This window comes from Hyla sarda, chromosome 2 (assembly GCF_029499605.1).
Source record: "Hyla sarda isolate aHylSar1 chromosome 2, aHylSar1.hap1, whole genome shotgun sequence".
In the NCBI taxonomy this organism is placed as follows: Eukaryota; Metazoa; Chordata; class Amphibia; order Anura; family Hylidae; genus Hyla; species Hyla sarda.
In genome coordinates, this window is record NC_079190.1 from 484,271,675 (window position 1) to 484,294,867 (window position 23,193).

The 23,193-nt window shown below is 40.8% G+C and overlaps 1 protein-coding gene across 8 annotated transcripts in view; it reads right to left on the reverse strand.

The window, feature by feature from the left end:
* Positions 1 to 23,193, reverse strand: part of GRIK1 (glutamate ionotropic receptor kainate type subunit 1) — a 512,490-nt gene that overhangs the window by 85,022 nt on the left and 404,275 nt on the right. For all 8 annotated transcript variants that reach the window (XR_008889112.1, XR_008889113.1, XM_056559535.1 and 5 more), the window contains one exon: positions 388 to 501. Coding sequence is in view for 6 of the 8 variants with exons in the window: in XM_056559535.1 (XP_056415510.1) it covers positions 388 to 501 (114 nt within the window). In the remaining 2 variants the exon portion in view is untranslated. The remainder of the gene's footprint in view (positions 1 to 387; positions 502 to 23,193) is intronic.

The window sequence follows — 23,193 nt, forward strand, 5'->3', positions numbered from 1 at the left end:
GCTTAATGGCTTTTAATAATAATAATTCAAGGAACTGTCAATATTAGTTATATTAATTAAAGATGATTGTATGAAATCAATGATTCTCTGTGTAATAGATATGAAACTCATTAGCACTAATAGATATAATCGGATTTCCCTAGATATGGATATACTAGGCTGATCTTCTCTCCCATCGATTGAGGATATTACCCATCTTATAGGTCATGGTGGAGGAACACGTCCAGCTCCTCTGCCCTCAGAGGTTAAAGGTGCACCCCGGCTTTCCTTCACCCTGGGCAAAGATTACGTTTGTGGCCGTGGTCCTGCATCTAAGTACCCTGAGCTCTGTATCTGATCACCCCATCAAGGCAGAACATGACTGTATCAATTGCTTTTTCCACTTACCAAGATGGTGGTGACTATAAGTGTCCGGTTGGCTAGTGAGTCTGTTATATTAGTGGACTTGTCTTTTGCATTGTCGGTCATATTAAGGCCGATGTTTGAGTTCCAAACTCCGACCTGCAATGTAGAAATAAATTGAAAGGGGAGAACCTTGTCTTAAAACATTTTAGGTCTACATAAAAAAAATACAAAAATAGATAAATAGAAGGATAGACAGATACATATGAGAGAGATAGATATGAGATAGATAGAGATAGATATGAGATAGACAGATACATATGAGATAGATAGACAGATAAATATGAGAGAGATAGATATGAGATAGATAGAGATAGATGTGAGATAGATAGATATGAGATAGATAGATAGATAGATAGATAGATATGAGATAGATAGATATGAGATAGATAGATATGAGATAGATAGAGATAGATATGAGATAGATAGATATGAGATAGATAGATATGAGATAGATATGAGATAGATAGATATGAGATAGATAGACAGATAAATATGAGAGAGATAGATATGAGATAGATATGAGATAGATAGATAGATATGAGATAGATAGACAGATAAATATGAGAGAGAGATATGAGATAGATAGATATGAGATAGATAGATATGAGATAGATAGATAGATATGAGATAGATAGATATATAGATATGAGATAGACAGACAGATAGATATGAGATAGATAGATATGAGATAGATAGATAGATCAGATATCAGATGGATATATAAATAGATAGGTATTGGATAGATAAATAGATAGATATCAGATGGATAGAAAGATAGATATGAGAGAAAGATAGATAGATATGAGATAGATAGATAGATATAAGTTAGATGATAGATAAATAGATAGATATGAGGTATATAGATAGATATGAGATAGATAGATATGAGGTAGATAGATAGATATGAGGTAGGTAGATAGATAGATATGAGGTAGATAGATAGATAGATATGCGGTAGATAGATAGATATGAGGTAGATAGATAGATATGAGGTAGATAGATAGATATGAGGTAGATAGATAGATATGAGGTAGATAGATAGATAGATATGAGGTAGGTAGATAGATAGATATGAGGTAGATAGATAGATAGATAGATAGATAGATATGCGGTAGATAGATAGATATGAGGTAGATAGATAGATATGAGGTAGATAGATAGATATGAGATGATAGATAGATAGATAGATATGAGGTAGATAGATAGATATGAGGTAGATAGATAGATAGATATGAGGTAGATAGATAGATATGCGGTAGATAGATAGATAGATATGCGGTAGATAGATCACGCAATGCTTCCATGCAGAACTGCGTAAAACTTATACAGTATTATTTCTTCAAGAGCAAAACCGATGCCAGAAACAATCCGGTGATTGTCAGCGGGGTCCTTCTTGGCATCCGATGTGTCAGCTGTAATGCCGGACCAGCGCAGTTGCCGGGTAGGATCTAGCTCTGACTTTTTCCCTACAAATGAGTGAGAAGGCCGGACGCCACCTTGTCATCAGTTGTGGCATCAGGAATGGTCAGTGTTTGAATAAAAAACTAATCCTTTTGCTAAAGACATTTGTGAACACATTGTAATCCAGCCTCCCATACTTCAGGACTTCTGTTAACCTGTTTTCCCCAAAAAATAGCAATACTGTATTATAAGGAATTCCCCAAAACCAGGGACAATCGGTTAGAAAATTCCTTCCTGTACAATCGAATAATCCAGAATATTTGGTAATCTGGCAGTCTCCATTGACACCATATTAAAGGAATCTAGTGTTTCTGCATTTGTGATCATACAGCCACATGGTCTCTGTGAATATTATGCAGTATGTGAGGGATTGTATTTTTTTACTTTTTTGGCATATAACTGGTATGGCATCAATAGAGTTGGATAACTCAAATAGCGTTCAATGGAGAGGGCTACTAAACCCTATGAAGCCAGTCCCTAAGTGTCCAGGAGGCTGGTACTTCTCTTTAGGTGCCCTGAGTTTTCCCTGGCTCCTCCTCTCATCTATGATTGACAGCTGTAGAGGTCTCCTGATTGCCCACCCAGATGGCACAGTGGGAATGAGAACTTGTTTTTCCTCAGTCACACAACCATGATGACATCCACCTCGGCGTGAGCGCGGCCTCACCCCTCACCGATCTTGCACCATCAGCACTTCTGCCGAGTCAAAACTGCTGACAGACTTCCTTTAATAATACATATTCTCATCTTCCTCCTCCTTTTGCCATCTGCTAAATAAATCATTTTCTGTAGGCGCTGTCAACAATAAGAAAAGCCGAGAGGACAATTTGTCCTGTAAGAAATGGACTGTGAAATATTAATAATAAGTATATAATGTACGGCGGTCAGTCGTGCATTTATAACTCCCCCACCGGAACAGAGGCCGACATCCCTTCATCTTCCTACTCTGTAGGGCCAGTGGATGGTTATTGATGGTAATTTCCTGCTCCCACACTTATGGGCGCACAATCCAGTCAAGAATTTACCACCGCAGCAACAGATGGTGACCCCCAAAAATAAATGCTGAATTCTCATTGGTTAAGTACAAAAATCCCTAGCTTTATATTATCAAGATATTCTCTACAAGAAGTAATAAATACACGACAATACAGTACATATCCAAAAGTGTACAAGGACCTGTACCACATCTTCAGATAGATCTATCTATCTCATATCTATCTATCTATCTATCTATCTATCTATCTCATATCTATCTATCTCATATCTATCTATCTATCAATCTCATATCTATCTATCTATATCTATCTGTCTATCTCATCTCATATCTATCTATGTATCTCATATCTATCTATCTATCTATCTATCTCATATCTATCTATCTATCTATCTCATATCTATCTATCTATCTCATATATATCTATCTCATATCTATCTCATATCTATCTATCTCATATCTATCTATCTATCTATCTCATATCTATCTATCTATCTATCTATCTATCTCATATGTATCTATCTCATATCTATCTCATATCTATCTATCTCATATATATCTATCTATCTCATATCTATCTCATATCTATCTATCTCATATCTATCTATCTATCTATCTCATATCTATATATCTATCTCATATCTATCTATCTCATATCTATCTATCTATCTCATATCTATCTATCTATCTATCTATCTCATATCTATCTATCTATCTCATATCTATCTATCTCATATCTATCTATCTTATATCCATCTATCTATCTCATATCTATCTATCTAATATCTATCTCTCTATCTATCTATCTATCTATCTATCTATCTCATAGCTATCTCATATCTATCTATCTATCTATCTATCTATCTATCTATCTATCTAATCTGTGATGTCCCAGTACAGGTAAACGTTCCTGTACTACCTGTAGTCCGTGTCAGGTTGAGTCCCTCAGTGACCTGGGGGCTCCCCTGCAGGGACTCCCCTTGTTCTCTTGTTAATTTATTAAATCTGTTATGTGTATCTTTAAGAGCATAGACAGGATCCTAATGTCTAGATAGTATACAGGACCTGTGGAGGACTCAAGGACCTTTGTGAGTAATCCTGTCACATGTTATACAGTTATATGATTTGTTGTAACATGTTCTCCCAGAGAGCACCAGCTTTAACCTATGACCCACAGCTTGACCAATGGGCTCTAGTCCAGCCCCCCACTATATTAAGGGGCAGCCATCTTTAATTCACTCTCTTTCCTCAGACTCTCCTGAGAGTAACATCAAAGTCTTTGCTGAAGCAGCTACCAGAGATCTCAGGACAAGTGTTCAGCATCTGGAGTATCACAAATCTGCAACTCTCCAGTAAGTCTACAAGTCTATGTCGGCTGTCACTGAAGTTAGTCCAGTCCTGCACATAGTCAAGTCAAGTCTAATTACAAGTCCAAGTCAAGTTTATTACAAGTATTGGTCCAGCAAGCTGCGATGTTCTCCGGGTACTGGTCACCTCTCTGGGACAATCTGGCCATAGCTGTGAAGATAATTACATCTGTCTTCTACTCAGTAAAGCCTCCGTTTACCTTCAACAGGTTGTGGACTCTATTCACTACTAGGCCATGGGATAGCGGAGAATCCAGGCATGTGGTGTTCTGGACCCGAAAACTACACTGGCATCACAAACACCTAGGGGTTAATACCATCCGACCCCGGGGTTAATAACATCTGATCCCAACACTCATCACCAGAACACCCGTGGTCCTGCCACTCACCACATATCTATTTATAATTCCAAAAAAAGCAGCACATCCTCCAGTCCACATTCACTAGTATTAAGGAGCACGCAGTCATAAGAGACTTGGTTATAGACCCCAAACTTCAATAAAAGTAGAGAGGGGCCGCAGCACACAAAATTCTTCAGTGCAAAAACTTTTATTCCATCGTTTTATTCCAACGTCAGCAAAATAAATACATAAAGTGCCACGTTTCGGTAATCTCACACCACCATCTTCAGGTATAGTGCAGTGAACAAACAATGGCTCATAAATAGCCCCAGTGACATCACTCAATTAGTACATTAATAATTTACATAGATACATAAAAATATAAATAATAGTGCATAAATGTGTTCAAAATGCTGCATAAATCATGTGCTTAAAGGGGTACTCCGGTGAAAACCTTTTTTCTTTTAAATCAACTGGTGCCAGAAAGTTAAACATATTTGTAAATGACTTCTATTAAAAAATCTTAATCCTTCCAGGACTTATTAGCTGCTGAATGCTACAGAGGAAATTCCTTTCTTTTTGGAACACTGATGACATCACGAGCACAGTGCTCTCTGCTGACATCTCTGTCCATTTTAGCAACCGTGCATAGCAGATGTATGCTAAGGGCAGCATGGTGGCTCAGTGGTTAGCACTGGGGCCTTGGGTTCAAATCCCACTAAGGACAACAATAAAAAAAGAGTTATTATTATTATTATTATTATAATGACGTCAGCAAAGAGCACTGTGGTCGTGATGTCATCAGAGAGAATTCCAAAAAGAAAAGAATTTCCTCTGTAGTATTCAGCAGCTAATAAGTACAGGAAGGATTAAGATTTTTTAATAGAAGTAATTTACAAATCTGTTTAACTTTCTGGCACCAGTTGATTTAAAAGTAAAAAGGTTTTCACCGGAGTACCCCTTTAATGAGGATCACCAAACAGTGCATACCAGATCTTGCTGTTTGTTGAAACCATCGTATGTTGAGGCATCCGTGCAATGTAAAGTATAGGACAGTGGTCTACAACCTGCAGACCTCCAGATGTTGAGAAACTACAACACCCAGCATGCCTGGACAGCCATTGGCTGTCCGGGCATGCTAGGAGTTGTAGTTTTGAAACATCTGGAGCTCCGCAGGTTGAAGACCACTGGTATAGGAAGTTGTACTCACCTGTCCCCGCCGCTCCGGACCGTCACTGCTCGTCACCGCTGCCTTGGATGTCGCCCTCCATAGCTGTCGCCGCGTCCCCGATGCTCCGGCAAGGCCTTTGCTCTCTGTCGCCACCATCACGTCGCTACGCACGCCGCTCCTATTGGATGACGGGACAGTGTGCGCAGCGATGTGATGACTGCGATGGAAAGCGCCGACGAGGCAGGGGATCCTGAAGAGGACGCGCCGGAGCCCCGAGGACAGGTAAGTGATCGTCAGCGGACCACACGGGGCACCGTAAACGGCTATCCGGGGGCAGCTGAAGCAGTCTGCGCTGCCGGATAGCCGTTTATGCGATGGCCCCGACATACAAAAGCATCGTATGTTGATGCTGCCTCTGAGAGGCCATCGTATGTTGAAATGATTGTATGTCGGGACCATCGTAGGTCGGGGGGGGGGGGGGGGTCACTGTATACTATAAAGTGCTGGTGCAATTAAAATAAAGATCTGAACAGATATTAGGGGCGGAACACTCACCATTCAACTGTAAATATTGTTATGTCTAGAAGTTAGCGTGAAGTAAATGATACTGCGCAAATGCCAACAAAAGCCCGCAACTGCACAAGAATGAGACCCCGGTCTGCGTCATAGGTCACATGAGGCGGCCCAGCCATTCAACAGAAGGCATTCTCATAACTATAGTGGCTTGCGCAAGTGCAGTTTAAGTATTGGAAGATTCCGGCACCATGTTAGTGTAGGCCAAGAGAAACAAAACAGACCTATGCGTCTCCAATGGCTGGAACTGTCCAACCTTGACAACACCTGAGGCCGGACGGCTCCATATGTGCCAGGCTGAGTCCAGGGACAGACGCAGATCCAAATCGGCGCCACAGATGTCCATAGCTCAAAGACACACCTGCCAGGTTCACACTACCAGCGGTCCCTATAATATGGTGGATTCAATTCAGTATACATATGGAAGGTGCCTAAATGCATAATACAGTATATAACAAACTAATGCCACATTATGATGTTAAAGGGGTTATCCAGGAAAAAACTTTTTTTTTATATATATATATATTAGAGATGAGCGAACTTACAGTAAATTTGATTCGTCACGAACTTCTCGGCTCGGCAGTTGATGATTTTTCCTGCGTAAATTAGTTCAGCCTTCATGTGCTCCGGTGGGCTGGAAAAGGTGGATACAGTCCTAGGAAAGAGTCTCCTAGGACTGTATCCACCTTTTCCAGCCCACTGGAGCACCGGAAAGCTGAACTAATTTATGCAGGAAAAGTCATCAACTGCCGAGCCGAGAAGTTTGTGACGAATCGAATTTACTGAAAGTTCGCTCATCTCTAATATATATATATCAACTGGCTCCAGAAAGTTAAACAGATTTGTAAATTACTTCTATTAAAAAATCTTAATCCTTTCAGTACTTATGAGCTTCTGAAGTTAAGGTTGTTTGTTTCTGTCTCAGTGCTCTCTGATGACACGTGTCTCTGGAACCGCCCAGTTTAGAAGAGGTTTGCTATGGGGATTTGCTTCTAAACTGGGCGGTTTCCGAGACACGTGTCATCAGAGAGCACTTAGACAGAAAAGAACAACCTTAACTTCAGAAGCTCATAAGTACTGAAAGGATTAAGATTTTTTAATAGAAGTAATTTGAAAATCTGTTAAACTTTCTGGAGCCAGTTGATATATAAAAAAAAAAAGTTTTTTCTCGATAACCCCTTTAGGTAGACATATTTTCGCAGACTCCGGTCTCATCTAATAAGTAAACAAGAAATAATAATAAGTTGCTGATTGGTGTTGTGTTCCTTCCCTTTCTTTTCCCAGATTTGTAATAAAAGAAAGGACAAAATGACATAAATATATGTATATATACACATATATCTCTCTCTACATACATATATACAAAATGATTGTTCACAAAATCCTATGCTTTGTACAAAAGTAACAGTTAAAGGGGTACTCCGCTTTTTTAAAAAAATTTTATGAACTGGTGCCAGAAAGTTAAACATATTTGTAAATCACTTCTATTAAAAAATCTTTACCCTTCCAGTACTTTTTAGCAGCTGTATGCTACAGAGGAAATTCAGTTCTTTTTGAATTTCTTTTTTGTCTTGTCCATAGTGCTCTCTGCTGACACCTGATGCCCGTATCAGGAACTGTCCAGAGCAGGAGAAAATCCCCATAGCAAACCTATGCTGCTCTGGGCAGTTCCTGACATGGACAGAGGTGTCAGCAGAGAGCACTGTGGACAAGACAAAAAAAAGAAATTTAAAAAGAGCAGAATTTCTTCCGTAGCATACAGCTGCTAAAAAGTACAGGAAGGGTAAAGATTTTTCAATAGAAGTCATTTACAAATCTGTTTAACTTTCTGGCACCAGTTGACTTATAAAGACCTAAAAAAAAAAAAAATGTTTCCACCGGCGTACCCCCGGAGTAGGGCTGTGTTCAGGAGATCACCTAGTATACATTTTACTATATGTCTTAAATTCAGCATTGAGTCCCCCGGGTTTCAAAGAGCCCAACTTGAAAATCCAGTTTAGTTCACATTTTTTGAGAACTGAGATCCTATCCCCTCCTCGCCTTCAGGTCCCACTCCAAATGTTTTTTTTTTTAACAAAGTGTTTTGATACGGGTAAATCTAACCTTTTTTTGCGGATACTGTATCTATGTTGATTGAGATGTGTTTTTAAATCATTAGTGGTCTCCCCCACATAGATTAAATGACATGGACACCAGAGATTGTAAATAATAAAATCTAAATTGCATGTTAAATAATAATTAAAGGGGTACTCTACTGGAAAGCATTTTATTTAGTCAACTGGTGCCAGAAATTTAAACAGATTTGTAAATTACTTCTATTAAAAAATCTTAATCCTACCAGTACTTATCAGCTGCTGTTATGATCTACAGGAAGTTATTTTCTTTTTGAATTTCCTTTCTGTCTGACCACAGTGCTCTCTGCTGACACCTCTGTCCATTTTAGGAACTGTCCAGAGCAGGATATGTCTTCTATGAGGATTTGCTCCTACTCTGGACAGTTTCTAAAATGGACAGAGGTGTCAGCAGAGAGCACTGTGGTCAGGCAGAAAGAAAATTTAAAAACAAAAGAACTTTCTGTGGATCATAACAGCAGCTCATGAGTACTGGGAGGATTAAGATTTTTTAATGGAAGTAATTTATAAATCTATTTAACTTTCTGGCACCAGTTCATTAAAAAAAAAAGTTTTCCTGTGGAGTACCCCTTTAATATTATATTAGTCTGTGGATGAATAAAACAACTCCCTTTTGGAACGTATTTACAATACGTATACAATACTCATTATACATGAGCAATATGGAAAGCAGCCTTTCTTCTGAACTTTTGTTTGTTATCAGGTTTAATGGAGACGTCTGTTTTTACAAGTCTATCCCTGAGATAAGGGGCTCTGCGACAGGAAATCAAAGGGCGTAATTGGAATTCATAAATTTGTGGGTAACCCTCGCTAATCAGATGCCAATGTTTATTTAATGTCTGGGCAATTTTGCCCGACATATCATTAAAGGTGGAAACAAATGGTATTCTCACTTTTTTTATCTTCCTCCAATTTATCCTGTCTGGAGATATTTCTATTTTTCACCCTCTCTCACTGACGTGTGATCAATTTATCAGGATAACCTCTCTCTTTAAAAGCTTTAAACATTTTTTTCTTCTGTTTCAGTAATACGCTGGGCACGTAGCATTTGGCTGTATGGTAGCGACTCAATCATGGGACGTGGGTGACAACTTTCATATCTTAACATATTGTTACAATCAGTAGTTTTAGTAAACAAATCAATCCACTCCCAGAGATCGAGACAGACACATCCAAAAAATGGTACCATTTCTTGAGAGTTTACTAATGTATACTTCACATCAGCATCAACAGAGTTCAAAAATTTATGGAAAGCCTTCAATTCTTCCTCAGTGCCCGACTACATGAGGAAGATGTCGTCTATGTATCTCCACCAACCCAGGACATGCCTGAAGTGGTGGGACACATAGACGACAGTCTCCTCCAGGAAGGCTATGAATATAGTAGCTTAAGTCGGGGCTACATTACTCCCCATGGTCACTCCCCTACATTGCAGAAAATATTGATCATCAACTAAAAAAATATTATTCTCTAATACAAGTTGTAACAGTGAAAGTACAAAATCAACACTCTTAGAATCTCTACCCTCACTTTTAAGCGCTTGACTGACAGCTTCCAATCCCCATAGAAGTGGTATAATCTGGTTATTATACCAGAAGGGGCCTTCATTACGTCTTATGACGTTGTTAATTTGTACACGTGTATACCACATCTACGAAAATTGGAATCTGTCAGTCAAGCGCTAAAAAGTGATGGTAGAGATTCTAAGAGTGTTGATTTTGTACTTTCACTGTTACAACTTGTATTAGAGAATAATTATTTTTTAGTTGATGATCAATATTTTCCTCAAAGGATAGGGGATAAGATGTCTGATCGCGGGGGCCCGCTGCTGAGACCCCCAGTGATCTCCTTGCAGCACCCACATTCTATGCGGGTGCTGAATCTCCAGTTTTGGAAACCTCCAAGGGGGCGTGGCGTGACGTCACGTCCCCAGTCCCGGAAACCCAGAAGGTCTCAGAGGCGGGCCCCCCCACGATCAGACATCTTATCCCCTATCCTTTGGATAGGGGATAAAATGTTTTTGCCCGGAGTACCCCTTTAATCTATGTGGGGGAGACCACTAATGATTTAAAAAAAATGTCTCAATCAACATAAATACAGTTTCCACTTACCTGTATCAAAACACTTTGCTGGAGTGGGACCTGAAGGTGATGATAGTAGATCACATTCCCCCACTGAATAAGGGAGAGGATAGGATCTCATTTTGTACAAAGCATAGGATTTTGTGAACAATCATTTTGTATATATGTATGTAGAGAGATATATATGTGTATATATATATACACATTTTTATGTAATTTTGTCCTTTTATTACAGATCTGGGAAAAGAAAGGGATGGAACATAACACCAATCAGCAACTTATTATTATTTCTACCTTCCAGTAGATGTGAACTGGCACCACTCACACTTCTTATTCTGTATATATACCGGTATATATATTTTTTTTCCAGCAACGTAAGGAGTCCATTATACAGGTCTGGGGGTATTCAGTGCACAATGCGGTGGTGCAAATTGTGATAGTCCAATGCAATTGGTAAATCAACTTGTAAGTAGAATAGAAAACAACTGCACTCACCAATCTTCGTTTATGTGCTTTTATTCTTCAGAACAAGGGGTACAGTTTGCGGGTGCACCCGCAAACTGTACCCCTCGTTCTGAAGAATAAAAGCACATAAACGAAGATTGGTGAGTGCAGTTGTTTTCTATTCTACTTACACGTTATTATTATTTCTTGTCTACTTATTTCATGAGACCGGAGTCTGCGATAATATGTCTTCTTAACATCATAATGTGGCATTAGTTTGTTATCTACTGTATTATGCATTTAGGCACCTTGCATATGTATACTGAATTGAATCCACCATATTATACGGACCGCTGGTAGTGTGAACCTGGCAGGTGTGTCTTTGAGTTATGGACATCTGTGGCGCCGATCTGCGGCTGTCCCTGGACTCAGCCTGGCACATATGGAGCCGTCCGGCCTCAGGTGTTGTCAAGGTTGGACAGTTCCAGCCATTGGAGAAGCATAGGTCTGTTTTGTTTCTCTTGGCCTACACTAACATGGTGCCGGAATCTTCCAATACTTAAACTGCGCTCAAGCCACGCTGCTATGACCTATGACGCAGAGCGGGTCTCATTCTTGTGCAGTTGCGGGCTTTTGTTGGCATTTGCGCAGTACAATTTACCTCACACTAACTTCTAGACATAACAATATTTCCAGTTGAATGGTGAGTGTTCCGCCCCTAATATCTGTTCAGATCTGTGTTTAATTGCACCAGCACTTTATAGTATACTATTATGGGTGTATATAACCGCAAGATATAATAATATACACATATGAGATCTGGTAAGCACTGTTTTGTGATCCTTATTAAGCACATGATTTATGCAGCATTTTGAACACATTTATGTGCTATTATTTATAAATTTTATGTATCTATGTAAATTATTAATGTACTAATTGAGTGATGTCACTGGGGCTATTTAAGAGCCATTGTTTGTTCATTGCACTATACCTGAAGATGGTGGTGTGAGATTACCGAAACGTGGCACTTTATGTATTTCTCTTGCTGATAGATAGATAGATAAAAGTAGAGAGGACCGCAGCACACAAAATTCTTCTGTGCAAAAACTTGTGTTTTATTCTATCTATCTATCTCATATCTATCTATCTCGTATCTATCTATCTATCTATCTCATATCTATCTATCTATCTATCTCATATCTATCTATCTCGTATCTATCTATCTATCTCATATCTATCTATCTATCTCATATCTATCTATCTATCTCTATCTCATATCTATCTATCAATCTATCTCATATCTATCTATCTATCTATCTTAAATAATTTTCGCACAGGCTACAATGGACTGCATTTCGACTCATAAAACAGAAGTAAAACATTCGGGCCAAATGGTGCAGACAATGCAGTTGGTGATGGCTGGCAGCGGCCGCTCACAGGGTAATCAGTGTTCACTCTTGCAAAAATAACAGCTTGAAGACTTGAGCCCTGCCAACTGCTCACAGATGAGAAGGCAGAAGGTTGCCAATGAGGTCCCGTACACTGAACACCATTCTAATCTAATTTGTGGAATGGCAGCTGCAAGGCTTAAAAGGAATTTCCAGCCTTTCTCATTTTTTTGCTTTTCATTTGTTAATACAAAATAATCAGGAAAAAAATTTTTTTCTGGAAAAAAGATTTTTTTTTCACTCATACTTCCACTGGTGAACAGTAGGAGTGCCATTGATATGCTGCCATTTTTCAGTTACATGTATAGACGCAAAACATTTTAAAAGGAACAAAACTGTAACTATCATACAATGCACTCAGAAAATCTTCAGACTATTTTCACATTTTGGGAAGCCATTTTCAGGCCTCTCCAGAGATATTCCATTGGGTTCAGGCTCTGGCTGGGCCACTCAAGGGCATTAATAGAGTTGTCCCTAATCCGCTCCTGTGTTGTCTTGGCCATGTACAAAAAGTCATTGTCTTGTTGGAGCATTGGGCCCAGTCTGAGGTACATAGCACTCTGGGTCAGGTTTTTAGAATCTCTCTGTACTTTACTTCATTCAGCTTTTCCCTCAACATTGACCAGTCACCCTGTCCCACAGTATGATGCTTCCCCACCATGCTTGACTGTAGGGATGGTATTGGGCAGGTGATGTGCAGTGCCTGGTTTCCTCCAGACATGATGCTTCCCCCACCATGATCACTGTAGAGATGGTATTGGGCAGGTGATGGGCAGTGCCTGGTTTCCCCCCAGACATGATGCTGCCCCCACCATGATCACTATAGGGATGGTATTGGGCAGGTGATGGGCAGTGCCTGGTTTCCTCCAGATATGATGCTGCCCCCACCATGATCACTGTAGGGATGGTATTGGGCAGGTGATGGGCAGTGCCTGGTTTCCTCCAGACATGATGCTGCCCCCACCATGATCACTGTAGGGATGGTATTGGGCAGGTGATGGGCAGTGCCTGGTTTCCTCCAGACATGATGCAGCCCCCACCATGATCACTGTAGGGATGGTTTTGGGCAGGTGATGGGCAGTGCCTGGTTTCCTCCAGACATGATGCTGCCCCCACCATGATCACTGTAGGGATGGTATCGGGCAGGTGATGGGCAATGCCTGGTTTCCTCCAGACATGGTGCTGCCCCCACCATGATCACTGTAGGGATGGTATTGGGCAGGTGATGGGCAGTGCCTGGTTTCCTCCAGACATGATGCTGCCCCCACCATGATCACTGTAGGGATGGTATTGGGCAGGTGATGGGCAGTGCCTGGTTTCCTCCAGACATGATGCTGCCCCCACCATGATCACTGTAGGGATGGTATTGGGCAGGTGATGGGCAGTGCCTGGTTTCCTCCAGACATGATGCTGCCCCCACCATGCTTCACTGTAGGGATGGTATTGGACAGGTGATGGGCAGTGCCTGGTTTCCTCCAGACATGATGCTGCTCCCACCATGCATTAATGTAGGATGGTATTGGGCAGGGTGATGGGCAGTGCCTGGTCTGATTGACTCCAAACCTGCTGACGTAGTGGTCAAGAGCAGAGACAACTCAGATCTTACCTGTTCTTTTCCTTAGATGCCACAGTCTAAAGTAACTATGGCATCTAAGTAATCAAAACCAGCATAAGAGGCTCCCTTTGAAGTCCCATTGTTGACCCCAGTGATGGGACTGCATTGTTTGTAAAAAGTGAAAATCATAGTAAAAGTACTATAGCGGGACAAAAAAGGTTTAAGGAGTAAAGTAATTTTTTTATTGTGCTCAGGCAGGTGGTACAAAGAATATATGACATAGTATATTACATGAGAATGTTGTTGGATTGGTACTTAGGACTGGCAGTGCAGGTGAACACAAACCAGTAAGAGTCCTGTCTTCCTCACCGTTGCAGCGACATAATACTGCTGCTAGCTGCTATAACAAGATAGGGACATTATCAATGATGTGTAAATTACCCTGAAATTGAAGCCTTTATTTTGGCCGGCGTGTTACCATTGTCTCCATTATTTTCTTTCTTTCTTTTTTTTTTTTTAATTATCGCCAGGTTTTATAAGACAGGAAATGAAATTTCTTCTCATACTGGACACAGTGTAACAGAACATATTTTATAGTAAACATTTTCCTGACAGGTCACATGACTGGCGGAGGCTTTAATTACTTCCATAGAAGCTTTTTGCATGTATCTAGAGTTTCTGGAGGAAAAATACAGACAGCATTGTAAGTCATATTCTTTAAAACAGAGAGTTTTGTAAAGCAGTGGCAAATGTAAATATGATTATTTTTGTTTTTTTTTAAATAATAAAATAATGGAATACTTGGTACAATGTACAACTAATATAATGATGGAACATAATAATTTCCAATCGCAATTAAAGAAAAAAAAATGACTCTTAAAGAGATTGTCTAGGGAAAGAAACAACTGTGTATGGTGTCAAAAAGTATAATTAAGCAACTTACTAATGTAACATTATTAGCTATAGTGCACAGATCTTCCATTAACAGCTAAGCTGTCTGACTTGTAGCTGAGGCATCAGGTCACACTCTCTGAAAGCAAAGCTCCCGTCCCTCCTCCTCCTTACCCCCGTCTGTTCAGTAAAAAAAAACATTGATGTGAAGAAGGGAGCTCATATTACTGCTCATTAGATTTTTTAGCAGCAGAAAGCCTTTTTCAGATAAGACAGCAGTGAGCCTGTTCTGATGTCAACTACTGTGACTGAGAAAGGCTTCCTGCTGTCTTAAAATCTAATCAGGAGTCATATGAGCTCCCCCTCTTTACATCAATGGTCTGGTCCTCAGCTGACAGAAAAGGAGAAAGGACAGATTGTGGCATGATGTCACAGCTAGAATAAAGAGAGAAGAGCTGATATGGAGAGATCTGTGCCATATGGCTAATAACATTATTTCAGTAAGTTGCTTTCATACCCAGGTTGTTTCTTTTGCCAGACAACGCCTTTAAAAGGATACTCCAATATATTTAAAAGGCTCACTACAGCCTGCTAGGACTTTAATATAACAAAATCCACCATACTCCACTTGTCAGGTCCAGTGCTAGTGCTCTGGTCCACCCCGATTCTTCTGCTTACTTACCCTGATCACATTCTCTCCCTGCTCCACTGATGATGTTCTGAACCCACTGCAGCCTCAGTGATTGGCCTCAGCATGTCGTCAGGGGAGCATCGGGTATGGCGAGAGCACTGTGGCCTGACCGGATAAATTGAATAATGTGTAGTTTGTTACAGTAAAGTCCCTGAAGGCTACAGTGTGGTTTTAAAAGAAATTGGAATGTCCCTTTAAGGGTAAGTTCCCTTTTTTATTGTGATTGAAAATTATTATGTCTCAGCATTATATGATTTGTACATTGTACCAAGCATTTCATTAGTTTTTATTAAAAAAAAAATCATTTTCATTTTTACATTTGAAGCCTCGAATGTAATTTTGCTCGTGTATTATAAAACTCTTTGAGGTTTTATAGAATATGACTTACAATGCTGCCTGTATCCATTCTCCAGAAACTGTAGATAAATGTGAAAAGCTTCTATGGAAGTAATTACAGCCTCCACCAGTTATGTGACCTGTCAGGAAAGTCTTTACTATAAAATATGTTCTGTTACACCATGTCCGGTTTGAGTAGAAATTTCATCTCTTGTCTAATAAAACCTGGCGATAATTAAAAAGCTCCCTGCTTCCTGCTAGGACTTTAATATAACAAACTACACCATACTCAACTTGTCAAGTCCTGCGCCAGCGCTCTGGTCCACCCCGGCCTCTGTTTTTACTTACTTTGATCATGTGCTCTCCCTGCTCCAATGATGAAGTTTTTAACCCACTGCAGTCTCTGGCTTGGATTGGCTGCCGCAGGTTCAGAACCTCATCAGGGGAGAGGGAGTCATCAGGTTTACAATTCTACACAAGTACCAGGGTGGACAATAGAGCCGGAGCTGTCCAGGATAACATAAGGAGCTGTTGAGCTCAGAGAAAGAAAAAAATTTGCCCGAGGGCCCTCCCTGCCACTATTCCAAGTGCTGAGGTTTTCCGTGTGGACATTCCCACGTGAAAATATAGCCTGATAGTGCTCCTCCCGAGATTAGACTCTGGATCTGCCCCTGGATGAGGTAACATCTATTATAAAACCCAGAAAAGAAGAGAGGGGGATCAGTTCATTGCTGGTTAAATACGACATATCGTAACAAGTAGCCTGCCTGCTTTATGTCACTGCCGGCATCTGTCTTCCGTGAGGAACCTTTCTGCAGAATGAGTTCAATCCTTTTTCCTGTGAACGTTTTTGCTCAGATCATACATAGTGAATAAAAATCAATATGAGAATCCAAGAAGAGGAGGGTTATCCAAGGGTTACCGTCATGGCACCAGAAGGAATGTGGCCTCTCCCATCTCACACTAGAGACGTATGCATTAAGATCCCTCTCTCCTTATATCCATTCTCAAAAGTAGGCATCTATTATAGCAATCAGAGTTAGGAGCAGCTACAAAGAGGGTCTCTGCATTATATAGATCCTAGGTCTGCGGACCTCCATCTGCTGCAAAGCTACAACTCCCTGCATGCCCGGACAGCCAATGGGTGTCCGGGCATGCTTGGAGCCGTAGCTTTGCAACAGTTGGAAGTCGATAGTTCGAAGACCACGGTTATAGATGATCCATTATTTAAATAAAAATTGGTGTAATACTTCATTTGCCCTGAGGAGGCATTGCAGAAAAACTTTCTGCCAGGTTCTTACAGAGCTTGTTGCTGATTGCACACCCTGTGATCAGATTATTAGAGGACCTGGAGAGTCATGGTCCAGGAATACAAAAAACAGAGCTAATTTCTTTCAAAAAACGCTCCTCGTCTTTACCCAGGTTGGGTGTGGTTCCGCAGCTCAGTTTCATTGAAGTGAATGGAGCCAAGTTATAATACCACTCAACCTGGAGACAGACGCGCAGCTGTTTTTGAATGAAATTTGCTCAGTTTTTTTCTATTCCTGGATAACCCCTTTAAGGAATGAAGCGCTCAGCTGCGTGCTTCTCCCGGCCCATTTTAATGCCAATAGCCCACTTACATGCAATTCTAAACAAGAGAGTCCTTCAACCATACAGTACTTTACGCCCAATAGCAAAGGGTTAACTTAAGCTGACCTATCTCTTCATTACCTATAAGACTAGCTGGGCCATGGTATAGACTGTGTTACTTGCTGTATATCCACTGGTTTACGATATGTTCTACATTATTACTAAACTCTGTACACAACCCCTAAAACGTAAAACCCCTAAAATGTGTTACTAATAAAATCTATAATTTCCAACAAATAAGTGTGCTTAAAACTGATACCGAAGTGGATCAAAATGTCTGAATTAAACGTATTTATCACTAAAAATGCACGGCCCTGCAGTTGCCGCAATAATGCTTGACCGCTTTGGTTATCTTTTAAAATATCACTCTATTGCCAGCCTCTACATGTTTCGCTGTTACAACGGCGTTCTCAAGAGGCAATAGGGGCAATGGCTGCTCCAAAATGGCGGTGGAGGTATTTATAACCATCCCTTGTGACATCACATTTAGTTGCCCATCTGCAGAGTCCAATAGTATTACCTGTAACAAAATGTTCCTATCAGGTTCTTATACCACCAAATACCACCTGTGTCTATTCCAGAAAGCTCCAATAGTATTCCGCTATCGTGCCTGTGTCAATGCTGATCCTCCGTCATCTCTCTATGTCATCCTTTTGCACCTCTCCGGAGCACTCTCTCATATATCGACGCCACGCATGTCTGTTATAGCGGAAGGGAAACTTCTACTCCTCCGGCCCATACTCACTATTGTGCACAGGCGCCGACACTTAGATGAAATCCAGCATTACGGAGGCAATGTGCATGACACAGGATTAAGTAACAATTACATATCACTAACCTACTACCATATATATATATATATATATATATATATATATATATATACACACAAGTAGGTAAGGTATGATTATGTAGTAATCAGATTCGACAATTAAAGGGGTACTCAGGTGGAAAACTATTTTTTTTAAATCAACTGGTGCCAGAAAGTTAAACAGATTTGTAAATTGCTTCTATCTATTAAAAAATCTTTACCCTTCCACTACTTTTTAGCAGCTGTATGCTCCACAAGAAGTTCTTTTCTTTTTGAATTCTTTTTTGTCTTGTCCACAGTGCTCTCTGCTGACACCTCTGTCCGTATCAGGAACTGTCCAGAGCAGCATAGGTTTGCTACGGGGATTTTCTCCTGCTTTGGATAGTTCCTGTTCCCGGAATCAGGTGTCAGCAGAGAGCACTGTGGTCAGACAAAAAAGAAATTCAAAAAGAAAAGAACTTCCTCTGTTGTATACAGCTGCTAAAAAATACTGGAAGGGTAAAGATTTTTTTTAATAGAAGTCATTTACAAATCTGTTTAACTTTCTGGCACCAGTTGATTTAAAAAAATAGTTTTCCACCTGAGTACCCCTTTAATTGTCGAATCAGATTACTATATAATCATACCTTACCTACTTGCGTATATAAAAAAGAAATTGTTTTCCACCGGAGTACCCCTTTAAGACTGCGTATATTCATGCATATTAGGCACAAAGGATTTGAAAAACAACCAACAGCTCCATTATTAGAAAGTCAAATAAAATATATTTATACTCAATATGAACCTACTTACTGGGCTCAACAGTCTCAATGTGGGAAACTCCTGAGAGTGTAGACTAACCCACATAATTCCAGTTATTAATACATCAAGCACTATTGAAACTGAATACTGTTCATAATATAAGATAAGTAGCCTAAATGCACACGCAACTAACTGTCCCACATATTTATAAAATGGTAATGGAGCAATACAGTATCTGAATAAAGTGTGCAGCCAATACAAATTCTTGTCATACAATTCGAGCATCTCCGACTTTAGACAACCTATTACAGTACAAAAATGCAGAACACAATTAAAAATGAGACATTATGTCAAAAGGCGCATAACAAGTATATGTCAGGATCCGGGTACTGTGAGGATACTGGTGGTAAATCCTCTGTGTCATTGGGGTGATGACGTGGGCCGTACCAGGGGAACGGAGTCTAAGGGGTTACTGGTATTCACCAGAGCCCGCCGCAAAGCGGGATGGACTTGCTGCGGCAGGTAACCCCCAGGTCGTTCCACCCGAGATAGGCGCGGTACAAGGGATTAGGCAAGAGCAAGGTCAGACGTAGCAGAAGGTCAGAGCAGGCAGCAAGGATCGTAGTCAGGGGCAACGGCAGGAGGTCTGGAACACTGGCTTGGGACATGCAAGGAAACGCTTTCACTGGCACAATGGCAACAAGATCTGGCGATGCTGGGAAGGGGAAGTGAGGTAATATAGGCTAGGGCACAGGTGAAAGTACTGATTGGGCCAGGCGCCAATCAGCGGCGCACTGGCCCTATAAATCGCAGAGAGCCGGCGCGCGCGCCCTAGGGAGCGGGGCCGCTCGCACCGGGACTGGACAAACGGGGAACAGGTCGGGGAAGAAGGCTGGGACGCGAACCGCGAGCGGGCGTGTCCCACATCGCGGGTCGCATCCCCGCCAGAGACACTAGCGCAGCGCTCCCGGTCAGCTGGTCTGACTGGGGTGCTGCGACAAGGTAAACGCTGTGAGCGCTCCGGGGAGGAGCGGGGACCCGGAGCGCTCGGCGTAACAGTATACAGGTTGATTTCACCATTTATTGATGTATACGGCACCTAGCAGTAATAATTGCTCGTAAATCATACCGGGATAAGTACTAACATCTAAATTATTTATAAAGAAAATATACATAGATATTTACAGGAAAGCTGAAAAGGAGAAGCCTTCATTGATACCCAATGGTGCTTGACTGTGTAAGCGCCAAATCCATTTGGCTTCCTCTTGTAAGAGGCGAGTACCCATATTCCCCTTCCTGGGTCCTAACTTATGTTGACATAAGTCCATAAACTTCAGTTCTTGTGGTCTCCCATTATGGGCTACATGGATATGCCTCACCAAATGGGTATCGGTCCTTGTCCTGATGTTGCTCAGATGTTGTGAAATCCGTTGGCGGAATTCCTGTGTAGTTTCCCCCCATGTATAATTTGGGGCAAGAGCACTGAACAACATAGATCACATTACGTGATCCACAATTAATGAACTGTCTGATCTGATCTACCCGGTGATCAACAGGGTTTCTGATTTCCTTCGTTTTACTGACATATTGGCAGAAACTACAGTGGCCACACGGATATGTGCCCACTGTATTACTGCTTAACCAAGTGCCTCCCCTCCATTCAGTTTGTAGGTGACTCTGCACCAAATGGTGTTTGAGAGTAGGTCCCTTCCGGAATGTTACACTAGGTGCCGCACCAGCTACTGGTAATAAGTTTCAGTCTCGTGTCAATGACGCCTTAATATGGACATCACCTGATCTGTCTGTCCATTATATGTTCCTATACATCCCCCTGTTTGGATGTACTTACTTCTCTTGAGCCTGTCAATAACCATCACATGTTTTGCCACCACACGGGTAAGACCCATGAACATTCAGGTGAGTGAAAACAACGGAAGGAGTGTACCTAAAAAAGATTGTGTTGGTATAGTGTTCATTTGTGATGATGTAATTTGTGGCCCGGCCATGCCCATCTGAGTGTTCATGGGTCCTACCCATGTGGTGGCAAAACGTGTGGTGGTTATTGACAGGGTCAAGAGAAGTAATTACATCCAAACAGGTGGATGTATAGGAACATATGATGGCCAGAGAGATCAGGTCCATATTAAAGGGGTATTCCAGGAAAAAAAATTTTTTTTTTACATCAACTGGCTCCAGAAAGCAAATTCCCATAGCAAACCTATTCTGCTCTGTGCAGTTCCTATGGGAATTTGCTTCTGCTCTGGACAGCTCCAGAGACACTTAGAAGAAGTCATCAGAGAGCACTTAGACAGAAAAGAACAATTCAACTTCAGCAGCTCATAAGTACTGGAAGGATTAAGATTTTTTTAATAGAAGTAATTTACAAATCTGTTTAACTTTCTGGTTGCTATAGTTGATATCTAAAAAAAAGTTTTTTCCTGGATAACCCCTTTAAGACGTCATTGGCACCTGTTGTCACGAGACTCAGACTTATTAGCAGTAATTGGTCCGGCACCTAGTGTCACATTCCGGAAGGGACCTAGTCTCAAAGACCATTTGGTGCATAGTCACCTACAAACTGAACGGAGGGGAGGCACTTGGTTAAGCAGTAATACAGTGGGCACATATCCGTTGATCACCGGGTATATCAGATCATACAGTTCATTAATTGTGGATCATGTAATGTGATCTATGTTGTTCAGTGCTCTTGCCCCAAATTATACGTGGGGAAAACCACACAGGAATTCCGCCAATGGATGTCACAACATCTGAGCAACATCAGGACAAGGACCGATACCCCTTTGGTGAGGCATATCCATGTAGCCCATAATGGGAGACCACAAGAACTGAAGTTTATGGACTTATGTCAACATAAGATAGGACCCAGGAAGGGGAATATTGATTTGAATTATGGCTGCTAGGAGACATATACATCAATAAATGGTGACATCAACCTGTATACTTGTTATGCCCCTTGTGACATAATGTCTCATCTTTAGTTGTGTTCTGCATTTTTGTACTGTAATAGGTTGTCTGTAAAGTCGGAGATGTCCGAATTGTACGACAAGAATTTGTATTGGCTGCACACTTTATTCAGATATTGTATTACTCCATTACCATTTTATAAATATGTGATTGTTTTTCAATCCCTTTGTGCCTAATATGCATGAATATATGCTGTTTTAATTGTCAAATTAGGGTTATTATACCTTACCTACATGTATGTATATATATATATGTATATATACATATATATATATATATATAGAGAGAGAGAGAGAGAGAGAGAGAGATAGAGATATGGTAGTAGGTTAGTGATATGTAATTGTTACTTAGTCCTGTGTCATGCGCATTGCCTCCGTAATGCTGGATTTCATCTAAGTGTCGGAGCCTGAGCACAATAGCGAGTATGAGCCAGAGGAGTAGAAGTTTCCCTTGCGCTATATCAGACATGCACGACGCCGATATATGACATAGCACTCCGGAACGGCGGAAGAAGATGACATAGAGAGATGACCGGAGGATCAGCATTGACGCAGGCACAACAGCGGAATGCGATTGGAGCATTCTGGAATAGACACAGGTGATATTTGGTGGCATTAGAACCTGATTGGAACGTTGGTTACAGGTAATACTATTGGACTCTGAAGATGGGCAACTAAATATGATGTCACAGCAAATGGTTATAAATTCCTCCATCGCCATTTTGGAGCAGCCATTGCCACTATTGCCTCTTGAGAACGCCGTTGTAATGGAGAAACGTGTAGAGGCTGTCAATAGAATGATATTTTAAGTGATAATCGAAGAGGTCAAGCATTACTGCGGCAACTGCAGGGCCGTGCATTTTTGTCAAGGAAGTGATAACTCCAAAATTTGTTTCATTCAGACATCTTGATCCACTCCGGTATCAATTTTAAACACACTTTTTTGTCGGGAATTACAGATTTTATTAGTAACACATTAAAAGTTATGGTTGTGTACAGAGGTTTTTTTTTACCCCAGGCTATGGCCCTAGCATTTGGTTAGTAGTATTAGTGGGCCCCTCACTGCCCTTGGGTATTGGTATGAACATGTCCTACATTATGTAACGCCGGATACTCCGGTCACTTTCCAACACAC